Source organism: Melospiza georgiana, chromosome 6 (assembly GCF_028018845.1).
Source record: "Melospiza georgiana isolate bMelGeo1 chromosome 6, bMelGeo1.pri, whole genome shotgun sequence".
Classification (NCBI taxonomy): Eukaryota; Metazoa; Chordata; class Aves; order Passeriformes; family Passerellidae; genus Melospiza; species Melospiza georgiana.
Window position 1 is genome coordinate 50,049,463 of NC_080435.1, and position 12,147 is coordinate 50,061,609.

The window sequence follows — 12,147 nt, forward strand, 5'->3', positions numbered from 1 at the left end:
CAAACAAGGACAATAAGCATTTCTTTTTATTCTATATTTAGTATAATAAATAATTCTGTTTAGATTTGACTGTTATCTTTCATCTACATTATTTTTGAAAGATAAAGTTTGCAGACTTTCTGCCATTGCTCTCTCATGCCTTAGCCAGCCTCCTGCTATAACAACATTCAATTTCTGCTGTCTCACAAAGAGCCTCTCTGATGCTAATCAGACATTTATTTGCTATATGTGTTTTACCTTTAGATCCTCTCAAGTTATCTATGTTTGTGTGAGAGGTCTGTGAACTAGGTAACATTCAGACTGTTGTGAGGGAAATCCAGGGAGCTGTGCTCACTTGAGTTGTACCTCAGTTCCCCATCAAGGCTGCCAGCTTGAGTGAGTTTATGAACTCAGACACAAGTTTGCTGCTCACTGAATTCTGCAGCAAAGAAAAATGTTCTGTGCATTACTACCAGGTAGCCTGATGTGGAATATTAATACTTATTCCTAGAGGCATCCCAAAATAAGCACGGCAAGGTGCTTGTATTCAGCAATCACTGAGGCTGTACATGTATGTGAAAGAGATGATAGATGGTCCTAAATTCTGTCTTCAGGAATGCCATCATTAGGTGTTTACTAGGTGTAAAATACGGAAGCTGAAAGGGCAGAGTTAAACAGCTACAGCAGAAAGTCAACATTTAGAATGACTGATTGCAAAATATTAATTTTTTCAAATACATTCTTTTCTGTGATTGATATGCTCCACTTGCATATGAAATACTGAAATGTCAGACAGCAGAAAAGGCTCAACAATAACTTGCCTACCATAATGTTCTGAGACCAAATGCCTGTAAAAACCAGGATCCAGGCATCAAGCATGGCAGCACCAGAAGAATGGAGCAGGGAGCAGCTCTGACAGTGGATCTCTGACAGAAAGTCCAGTGGATTTTCATGGGAGGATAAGGTTTTACCCGTGTTCTTACTCCTGCACAATCTCACATGCAGCTACCAGAAAAAAAAAAAAAGGTGTTGCCAATGCTATGATGAGCTAAACACTTTGGAGCCTGGCACAGCCAAACTAAATTGAAATTTTTGCCTGGAGAAGGGGGCTGTAAATTCAGAGCTGCAGAAGTCTTTCCTCCAGGCATAATTTTCAGTGTAATGTTTTGGAGAAGTCTCTGTTTTATTATTCCAGCCACTGACATTTGAAGGCAATAAGCTGCCTAATCTAACAGCAGTTTTGAATCCAAACTTCAGGGTGGGAGAAACTGAGAAGGAACAAAAGAATGCAAAGTTCAGGCAGCAAGTGGCACATACAGAGAGTGAGCAGCTTTCCCAATTCAGGGAAACAGGCACGATCCTGCTTCAGCAGGATAGCAGAATATAATAATATATTCATATGTCTATAATATAGTATATAATACAGTAACAATAATGGTAACATGGTAAATAAGAGTAAGAGAAAGGGTGGGGAAGGATGGAAATCTGGCTTTGTGTCGCCAGCATGTCTCCACTACTCTCAGGGAGATGGAATTCTCCCATATCTGTGTCTGTCATCAGTCTGGAGGAGATGTACAGAAATATTTACACTAATTTGTCACTTTCCTTCCTCTGTGCCACTTCAAACAATGGGAGCAAGGAGAGGAAACTTCATGGGATGTAGAGGAAGTTCTATCCTTGCTAACACTGGGAACATTCCCACAGCTGCACTTATCAAATATGGATTGATCTAGCCTGTAACAATCAGTAAGGACTAACAAAGAATTTGCAGCAGTTGAATGTTTGTTACATCACTCATGAGAGGCAACTTTTGCTCTTTTATTCTTCTTTTTTGCAGTTATTTTCTCTCATTTCCAAGACGTCTCCTGTTCACTTTGGAATTTTTTAAAAAATGACTGAAACTCCTCTAGTGAATATTACCTCCTCAAACCAGAGTGAACATCAGAGCAACTCAACTGTTTGCCCAGACTTGCATGAGTGGTGGGACATCGTGTACTATGTAGGGCCCAAGTACATCAACACCGTCTGCGTCATTGGGATGCTTGGAAATATGTTTGTTCTCTTCACCTATTCACTGCACAAGGGCCCCCTGAAGATAGCTGAAATCTACCTGATGAACCTTGCTGTTGCTGACCTTATCTTCCTCATGTGCCTCCCTTTCTGGGCAGAGAACATGAGCAATGAGTTCAACTGGCCCTTTGGCAGCTTCCTGTGCCGCAGCATCAGCGCCTCCATCACCCTGAACATGTACACCAGCATCTACCTGCTCGTGGCCGTCAGCGTGGATCGCTACCTGACCTTCGTCCACACCTTGAACCACAGGGAGATATGGAGCAAATCCATGACCAAAGGGATCTGCTTGCTCATCTGGTTCTTTTGCATCCTTCTCAGCATCCCAGCTTTCATGTTCCGGACGGTGAAAGACTATCCCCAGTGGAATATTTCAGCCTGCACCTTGGACTTCCCCAGCCCGTCGTGGGAATTGGCTGAAAACCTGGTGGGCAATGTGGTGGGGTTTCTGCTGCCATCCACAGCAATCATCTTCCTCAATTTCTCCACCATTAGGTCCCTACAAAAAACAGCAAAAGAGCGAAAAGCAATCAGAGCAAAGGGTTGCAAGAGGCACAGAGGCACGAAGGCAACCAGGCTGATCCTCACTGTGGTACTGATGTTTCTTTTCTGCTGGACTCCTCACCATTTTTTTGTATTCCTTGATATATTATACCGTACAGAAGTGATCAAAGGCTGCTTCTGGGGGGAACTGATCAACTTTGGGGAGCAGTTTTCTTATATGCTGGCTATCACCAACAGCTGCATTAACCCTGTGATTTATGTCTTTGTTGGGAAATACTTCAGGCAAAAGGCTTTAAAAGTTTTTTCACAGTTTATTCCCTGTGGATTTCCTTCGAGATGGATATCTTTCAAAGAAATGTCTTCAAATTTCAACATGTTTCCAATCAAGAGTAGTTTAACATAATGGTTCTCAGTTCCTCTTCATTTTATTATTATAACTTATTTTATGCCACTGCAAATGGCATTAAAAATTAATATGAAACATTCTGATCTGGCCTTCACAGACCAAGCTAATCATCTATTAAAGTAAATCACTTGATTGATTGCTTATTTTTTCCTCAGGCTTGCTTTTGTAGTTCTTTGTCATCCATCCAAATGCAAAATGTGTGAAGCCAGAATTTTTTACCAAATTGTCTAACCTGTCTTACCTATTAACAGTGGCTTAAAGGAAAAACTCTTTGACAAAATACCAGAAACCTGGTTTCTTTGCAGAAAGCCATAAGCCAGCTGAATTTTTTGCTGCATTGTATCTGTGATGACAGCTGCTATACCACCTATAACACTATTCATAAATTACAACAGCTATTACAGAGCAAATATGAGCTTAATCTTTGGCTGATGAATGTATTTAAGCAGGTATAGGATAACATTGGTTATTTTGAAAAAAAATTTCACTGATTTGCATTTTTACAGTAAGATATAGAGAATTTTAATAATTTTTTTGCACTTTATGTGCAATGCATGACTATTGTACAAGAGGATGTAACACAAAGAAAGTGTACATAAATTGTAAAAAAAGCAAGGTAACGCAGTAGCCTCCTCAAAGCCTGATTTTTGGTGATCCAGTAAAGTGTTACAAAATTGCTCATAAAGTACTGTAAAGATTCTTTTTATTTTTTATGTGTGAATGTATCTATGATGACCATTGATACTGTGTTATTTTAAGGCAAATCCTTAAATACATATTTATGGTTTTATGAATCAGAATTAATAAACTACATAACATCTTTTTTGCTTCACAGTCTTGTTCTTTCTTATATTTATTTTTATGTTTTGTCTCTTTCCCCCTATTCCTTTGGGGAAGAGCAAATATATAGTTCTGTGATTAAAAATCCTTGTTGCTACCAGAACACAAAATCTTGTAGTAAAATAAAAATTTTTTTCCATCACAGCCACAGTGGCAGAGTAGATGTAAAGCAACTGAGATCAAATTATGAGTACAGACATGGAAAAAGACAGTGCAGCCTGTTCAGCCAGAGGATCTTGGTGCAGAAGGGAGCATCCAGACACATCATTTGTATAATAATTCATTTAACTCCTCACTGTAAAGCCTATTCAGTCCTGTACTCAGTGCAACAGCACCTCATTTCCTGGCGTTCTTTTTAGTGTTTCCATTTTGAATATGTAATTTTTAATATGTAATTCCATTTTGAATATGTAATTAACCTCTTATTTGATTATAGAAATCTGTCTATTCAACATCATTGCAATATGATTAGTGTTAATTTTTAATTGTTCTTTCAAACTTTTTGAATCTGAACAGTGGAAGCTTTGTGAGGACTTGCAAGTCTGTCTTCCTGCAATGATGGTTTAAGAATTAAGGGTGGATTAAGGGATCAGGGAGGAAGAATCTGTCACAGGTTTACTACTTCCACTGCTTCTGTGACAGATGTTTTTAAAATAAATATCAGGCTTAAACACCATTAATAACAACAGCATGTGAAGTCCCCTGACTCATCTGAAGTCAAATTCCTAATTCCCATCTATTGTAAACTGTTGAATGCTGCATCTATTTAATACATCCCCAGCTGAATCTTTAATTCAAAAAACTTCCAAGCAGAGATATTTTCTGGGGAAAGGGAAGGGAAAGGAGGGGAAGGCTGAAATAATGAAAAAGGTGCAGAAAAAGAAGCTCCATTTTCTCACTACAGATGAGGACCTTTAAAGGGAAAGTATCTTGTCTCATCTGACTAACACTTGTCCATGTTAGTCAATGTACAAATAAAGGGAAAAACACTTCTTGAGTGTGGTGGCATATTTGGGCTATGACACAATAGATTGAAAATGAGTATGAAATCTGAATTTAATGGAAAACCTCCTGTTTCCATCCATGAGCAAGTGACAAGGGCTTTCATGAAAGCACTGCTTCTTTTACACATGCACAACTGTCAGGAAAAACATCTGTAGTTTAAACACCGCCTTAAACCACTTAACAGAGTCTTGCCAATCAATGGCTTTGCTCTCCAGCATGAATGCCTGTAAATGTGTGCATTTCTGACTGAGTGTTAGGGTCTGGTGTTTGTTAGCGGGCACTTTTTGCTGAGGTGCTGCGCTGCACTCACCTCGCTGAGCTGTGCCCAGGAGGGCTCTGGTGAGAGCCCCAGTGATGCTCTGGGCTGGCAGTGGCCAGGGCACTGCTGCTGTTCCTGGGCTGCTGTACTGGACAGGCTGGGAGCACTGTGACCTTGAGTTGGAGGGATGTGGATGAGCCCTTCAGGGAGCAGAGATTCACCTGCAGCCCTTGGAGGACTCCGGGCTGGACGCCTGAAGGATAATGTGGCGTGACCCTTGGGCTCCTCTGCTGGAGTAGGTTTTGTGGCAGGACCTGAGACCTCATGGGGGGACCCACACTGCAGCAGCTCATGAAAAACTGCAGCCCTTGAGTAGGGCCCACCATGGAGAGGTTCAAAGAGAACTGTCTCATGTGGGTGGGAACCTCTGCTGGAGCAGGGAAAGCAGAGATTCTCTTCCAGCCCATGGTGAAGCAGAGTGTCCTGCAGCCCATGGAGGAGGATGATGATGTAAACTTGTCACTATTGAGTAAGAAATGGCACAGACTCACCAGAAATCAGATTGGCATAATGCACCATTTATTTTGGACTGGTCCTTTTAATAAGTTGTTCCAATCCAGGGGGACTTGATTGGTCATTCAGTTAATACATTTCACCTGGTTGGCTAATTAACAACACAGCCTTCTTGTGAACAATCTCTGAGAAAAACAAGAAAGCAGAGAGTAGGAAAACACCCACAAGTTGTTTATAATAATAAGCTATCATTGTTTATCTTCAACTCCCTAAAGTCTCTCAGTTTCTGGGGAAACTTATCTGGTTTTCTCGCTCTCTGACCAGTCTGTCTCATCCACCCAGACTATATTAATGATGCAACCCTTGTTGCAGCCAGGCTAGGGACAAGAGGAGTTCCTTGTAATGTTAAATCAGATAAACTGGCCCAAAAAGGGCCTAGAGTGGAGATTGTAATGGATGTGCCTTGATATTGCTGTAAACCATGATTTGATATGCATGTCACAGGAATTAGTACAGCAGAAACCCATATCAGTGGAGGAGAGGCCTTACAAGAAGAAGTTTAAGTGCATCAGTGACCAGACCTGAGCTGGCTTGGGTGCTCAGTAACTCCAAGAAACACAACACCATTCCTGTACTGAGTCACCACCAGAGCAGATGGAGCCTGAAGTCATGGACCAAATGAACTCAAAGGATGTTTTGTAAACATTTGTGCACATTTTATGAGTATTTTCTAGGGGTGGTCCATTGACTAAAGAAATTACTTCTGTGTATTTTGTCAAAGGATGGGAAGAAGGGTGGTGCTGGTTAATAAAGTTGCTTCAAATAGTGGGACCTGGGCATGATGAAAGTGGTACGGAATAAGTGATGGAATGTGCTGGTTTGGGCTGGGGTAGAATTAATTTTCTTCACGGTGGCCAGTATGGAGCTGTGTTTTGGATTTGTGCTGAACACAGGGTTAATAATATAGAGATGTTTTTGTTATTGCTGAGCAGGGCTTACACAGAGACAAGGTCTTTTCTTCATTCCAGGCTGCCACACTGGAGAGAAGGCTGGAAATTGGAAGGAGACGCAGCCAGGAGGATAGGTGACCCAAACTGACCAAAGGGATATTCCAGACCACATGACATTATGGTCAATATATAAAATGGGAGGAAGAAGGAAGCAAAAGGAGGAGGAAGGAGGGGACATCTGTAGTGATGCCATTTGTCTTTCCAAGTATCTGTTATTTGTGATGGGGCTCTCCTGGAGGTGGCTGAACACCTGCCTGCCCATGGGAAGCAGTGAATTTATTGCTGATTTTGCTTTGTTAATTTGTGTGGCTCTTGTTTTCCCTGTTAAACTGTCTTTCTCTCAACACATCAGTTTTCCAGCTTTGACCCTTTTGATTCTTTCCCAGATCCCTTGGTGGGGGATTGGGCAAGTGGCTGCATGGGGCTTGGCAGCTGGCTGGGGTTAAATCTGAACAAACCTGTCCCAGGAGTGCTGGGTTGTTTCTGCCTTGCAGGTGTACATGAAAATAGAGAATGAACTTGAATTGCAGCAAGGAAATCTCAGGATAAGCATTAATAAAAAGCTCCTGGTGAAGCCAGTGACAGGCTGCCCAGGAGAGAACCCAGCCTAGCAGCAACAGGACCCTCGGAGCCCAGTTTAGACAGCAATTTTTGGGGAAAATGTCAACATAATTGGTTCTGCCCCAGCACAAGGGAGTGTGTATCCCTCCAATGATTCCTTCTCTTGTGGTGAATAAATAAAATTTCCCTGTTTGCCCTTTCAGGGTTCTTCACTGATCACCTCTCAACCAGTACTGAAATGTCAGCTCTGTAGCACTAATACTGCCAGACTCCACTGCCCACGGCTTGTGCTTTGGAATAAGCATCATTTTTACCTTCTCTCATGTAACTTCTCACACTCCTGATAAACATTGTCAAATATGAATCACTAAAAAGCTTCTTTGCTGCGCCTTAAGAGCTTGCAAGTATAATTTAACTTGTTCTCATCTGTCTCTATTGAATTTATGTTTTACTATTAATTTCTCTAGGACAAGCACTATCTTTTCATTATCTGTTCAAGCTTTGCTTAATGCCCAGTCTTAGTTTATCACACAGGGCTCCTAGCACTAGTGTAATGAAGTGGCATCTAAGATTCAGTGAAACACATCTCAAGGAATAATACAGCCTGGGCTTAAAAATGTAACATCAAAACATTTGGACAAGCCATTTCAATATCAAAAGCTCTACCTGTAAATACAGATAGTTCTCATATCAGAGAACCTTCACCTTTAACAACAATAACAAAAACACCATGAAACCCAGCTGATTGATTTATAAAACTGAAAATTGAAGAAAATACATTGATCACTTAAAGTGAAGACATTAGCATTTTCAGAGATCTACAGGCACATGGATTTCTAACCTGCCAGGAATCATCTTCCTGGGAAGAAAGCTGTTTGTCACCCCTGTCAAATCATACCACATCAAGTAAAAATGTTGAATCTTGGATGGAAAAAAGCACTTTGCTCACAGGTCAGATGTACTGCAGCTTTCAGCAGTGAAATCCTCAGAGATGCTTACCCCTCTGCAGCTGCCTGTGCCAGGGTTTCACAGTAGACCTGGTCACAGAGCAACAGGACCCCCTTCACTGCCCATGGGTCAAGGGTGGAGGGTGCCAGAGAAACTGTTCATTGTCCCAGTGAGCTCTTGGTGCACTCCCAGCAACAGCACAGAAACAAGGGACAAAAGCTGCACCAACGTGGCAGGACCAAAATCATACTGGGGAAATGGGTGGAGTTTAATGGAGAACAGAGAAATATCTGATTGGAGACTGGGAGTCAAGAAACCTCTCTCAGCATCTTCCCAATGCCAGAGTGTGGGGACGAGCAGGGAGGTCACAGTGACCAAAGAGAACATTGAGGGAGCAGGAGACAGGGACTGGCTGGACCAGGGGACAGCAATGTGCATGTGAAAGGGAAATGACTTTGACAATGAACTGGGACAGAGTTGGGACCTGGTGGTGAGGAGGTCAGAGCAAATTGTGAAAAAAGGGAAGAAGAAGTAGATATCTCAGGATGGGACTTGGAATATTGTATTCCCTTTAGAAAACTCTGTCAGGATTGGAAACACTAAAAGAAGTTAAAGAAATTTGAGTTTAGCAAATTGAACATCCAAGGGCCAGAAAATATTTGACCTTAGACTGTCCCTGGAATTTCAGTGTGGTCTCCTTCAGGGTATGAGTTATAATATGGTCTTATGGTCTTATGACTAAGCTTTGAATTTCCAACATTGCAACTTATCCACTTCTGATTTAGCCTTGTGTCACCCTGCCTTATGTAGGAGAGGAAGACACTTACATAAATCAAACAATATCCTCAAGAAATTAAATCATCCATCCTGCATATTAAATAAAATCAATGGTATTGATAACACACATGCTCCCTTGAATTTTACACTGAGAAACCTTTGAGACAACATATAATTAAACTGAAAAATTTATTTCAGTAAGGTTTTCTAGAAGGAAATTAGTCTAATAATCATGTTTGATCACAACTGAAAAGATTAGAAGACATTGTGAAATAAGAGAAGATAGGAAGAATATTGTCATCAGCGAAAATGCAGGAAGAAACATCCCCTTTCCAGGTAGCACAGTAGGACCCCTGACAAAGAGTAGACACACTTTTTGGTCACTGGAAAGGATTTGTCAAAACATCTTCATCACAGAAGAGCAGGGTGGGACTTTGGGTCTGTCAGGAAGACAAATGAAGAGAAAAAGAACAGATGGGAATACACATCCTGGGACTGAACCATGCAAGAGCAGTTTGGCTTGGGTTTGTTTTTTCTTTTTCAGAAGGGAATTTGAAACTCTCATGCAAAAGAAATCCATCTGATTTAGACAGTTTATTTAAGTGTTCTAGCTGTTTTTTCCTTCGAGTTTTCAGTAGCTGCTGTTTATTGCCAAGACTTCTATCTCACACATGACTCAGAGTAAAATCCTGGGTATCTTTCCCAGCCTACTGAGCTAGATGAAGAACGTGCCCCCTCTTCTCTCAGCCCCAAACCACAGGAAGCTATGCAAATAGTATGTTTATCCCTGGTGGAGAATGGCCATGGACCCATTTGGTCACTATTGCCATGTCCTATCTGAATTTTCCAGAGGACAATGGACCACAAATACCCATCACGGTGAGTGAGAGAAAATGTTAGCAAGGCCCATTCTTGAGTTTCAGCTTGGTTAGTAAGCATGGCTTGAACAAATCCATCTCCCTCTCAGGCTCAATCCATGGGCAGCAATGCATCTGTCCTGACTTTGGCTGGGATAGAGTTAGTTTTCTTCTTAGCAGCAGGCACAGCATTGTGTTTAGCTTTAAAAATAATATTGAGGTCAAATTGATTGCAGCCAGGGGACAGACTGGTCAATGACTTGTGAGCAACTTATTGTGCATAATTTGTTTTTCTTGGGTTTATTTCTCTTTCCCTCTCCCCTTTTCAATACTGTTATTATTGTTTTTTATTATTATCATTTTTATTACTATATTTTACTTTGCTTCAATTATCACTGCTATTATCTCAACCCATGAATTTTATCTTTTCTTTTCTGATTCTCCTCCCCCTCACACTGTCAGTAGAGTGTCTAGGTGTCTGCTGGAACCAAAACTACAACACACTACCTTGTGTGAATAGTAAGAAGGAGGAAGCCTGCTTTAGCAATGCTCCTCAACTTCTGGCAGAAGAACTTTGTCCACACAAACTACTTTGGCCATGCTGTTACCACCAACTCAATGAGTCCCTTGTGATATCCAGCACTGCTCTTGGAGAGTTATTAAATTACATGACACAGAATGAGGAATCCATGAATTCAAAACTTCCTAGTTTTATGCATATGTGTGGCTGGTTGCAGTGCATTCTACAGGACAAACATTAGGAAGAAAACACGAAGCAACTGCTCTAGAAAACTCTCTGCTGCAATCTTAATATTGTGCACTTCAGGTTTGTTCCAACAAAATCATCACTCTCTGATAATGATATTTTCTTTCAGGAGTGAGGCTTATTTTCCATTATTGCTCCAATATACAGCTACAACTGGAAGAGATGTTCTCCTCTGGGAAGTAATTCACACATAGAAAAGTTCACATTTGGCTTTCAGCTCCTGCAGAGAAAATCTCCAGGCACGCACTAGAAATGAAACCAGCCACCACCATTTCCCACAGGAAGAGCTGGAATAAATCTCACATCCATCACACAAGACTAACTCAACAGATAAACTGCAAGGTCCAAATCCTGAAAAAACTTTTTAAATTGTCCCATTTTTGGTGTATGGATAAATGTATGTATGCTCTGAAGTATCATGGAGTAAGAAATGCTCTTCATCACTGGAAGGAGGATAAGTAGAAATAATTAATGCTTCAAGCATTCCTTACCTGAGTGACTGAACTGTGCTGTGAATAACAGGTTAGAGGCCAAAACCTCACTTAATGTGCATCACAGTAGAAGAAAGCTGTACATATTTGTAGCAGACAAAGGGCTATTCTTAACTTGAGATAGTGACCCTGAGTGTTGATCATTAATGAAGTTACCATAATTTTGTGAGACAAAGAAATTACATCATCTTATAGTTAACATAATAAACAATAGTCTGTCTATTTTTTTCTGCTATGCTCTTTAGCTATTAAGTTTCTAGTAAAAATATTTTTCATGTGATAAAATTGCTGGAGTACACTGTAGAAGGTATTGGGGGTGATGAGGAGAATCTCATGATGAGAAAATTCAGCCTCCAATGATAAAGTCAGACACTTGGTAAGCTTAGATTTGAAAAACATAAGCAAATTTAAAAATAAAAAAGGTAAGAGACTAAAAAAGGTAAGAGACTATATTTAACAAATTAAAAAGCAGCTAAGACATTTTCAAGAAATGAGAAATGCAAGAAAATGTAAAGGTGAGGCTGCCTGTTCTGCAAAACTTTAGTCAGCCTCTCATGAATCAGAGGAAGCACTGAGCCCCTGAGCAAGGCCTCCTGCCAGCATTGCTCAGCTCTTATCTGCTGGTTGCATGCCAGCTCCCCAGCATGGATGCCAGTAATTCAGAAGGCGAATCCCCCACAGCCAGAACATTGACTGTCTCTGACGTGGCAAGTGGTTGTCAGAGAATGAATGATGGTACATCTGATGGGGCTTAACACTCTACAGATATCCTTCTAAGGCAGACATTTATTGCAGATAAATAGTAATCTACTAAAATAACCAAAATTTTTTGTCTCCTCCCTTGCCTCAGACTTTTGGATGTGAAGGGCTGCAAAGCACCATTGAGTCAGCTAAATACAGTTTAAAGCTGTTCAAAAATTGTCAGCAAACTTTCTTCTTCCCATGGTGTGGGAGAAAAGAAATGCTCTGATAAGCCATCACTGTCAGGATATCATGGAAATGTTGTCATTGCCCATTTAAGAGAACAGGGAGCTAATGATAGCAGAACACAAATGCAGCAAACTGACTTGCAGGTATATGGAACATGAGGAACATTCCATTTCTCAATGGTATTAGAATCCCTACAGCCAGCCCTGGTGTTGTCTTCATGATCATGAAGGT

General features: G+C 40.9%; 1 protein-coding gene across 1 annotated transcript; it reads left to right on the forward strand.

Annotated features, from left to right (window-relative positions):
* Window positions 1–1,870: 1,870 nt before the first annotated feature.
* BDKRB1 (bradykinin receptor B1) lies at window positions 1,871–2,956 on the forward strand. The gene has a single exon (XM_058027197.1). It carries the CDS (start codon window positions 1,871–1,873, stop codon window positions 2,954–2,956), a length of 1,086 nt encoding a protein of 361 aa, XP_057883180.1.
* The last annotated feature ends 9,191 nt before the right edge of the window (window positions 2,957–12,147 follow it).

Excerpts from the sequence above, each read along its gene's own strand:
- BDKRB1 (XM_058027197.1), top strand. The coding sequence starts at position 1,871 with ATGACTGAAACTCCTCTAGTGAATATTACCTCCTCAAACCAGAGTGAA.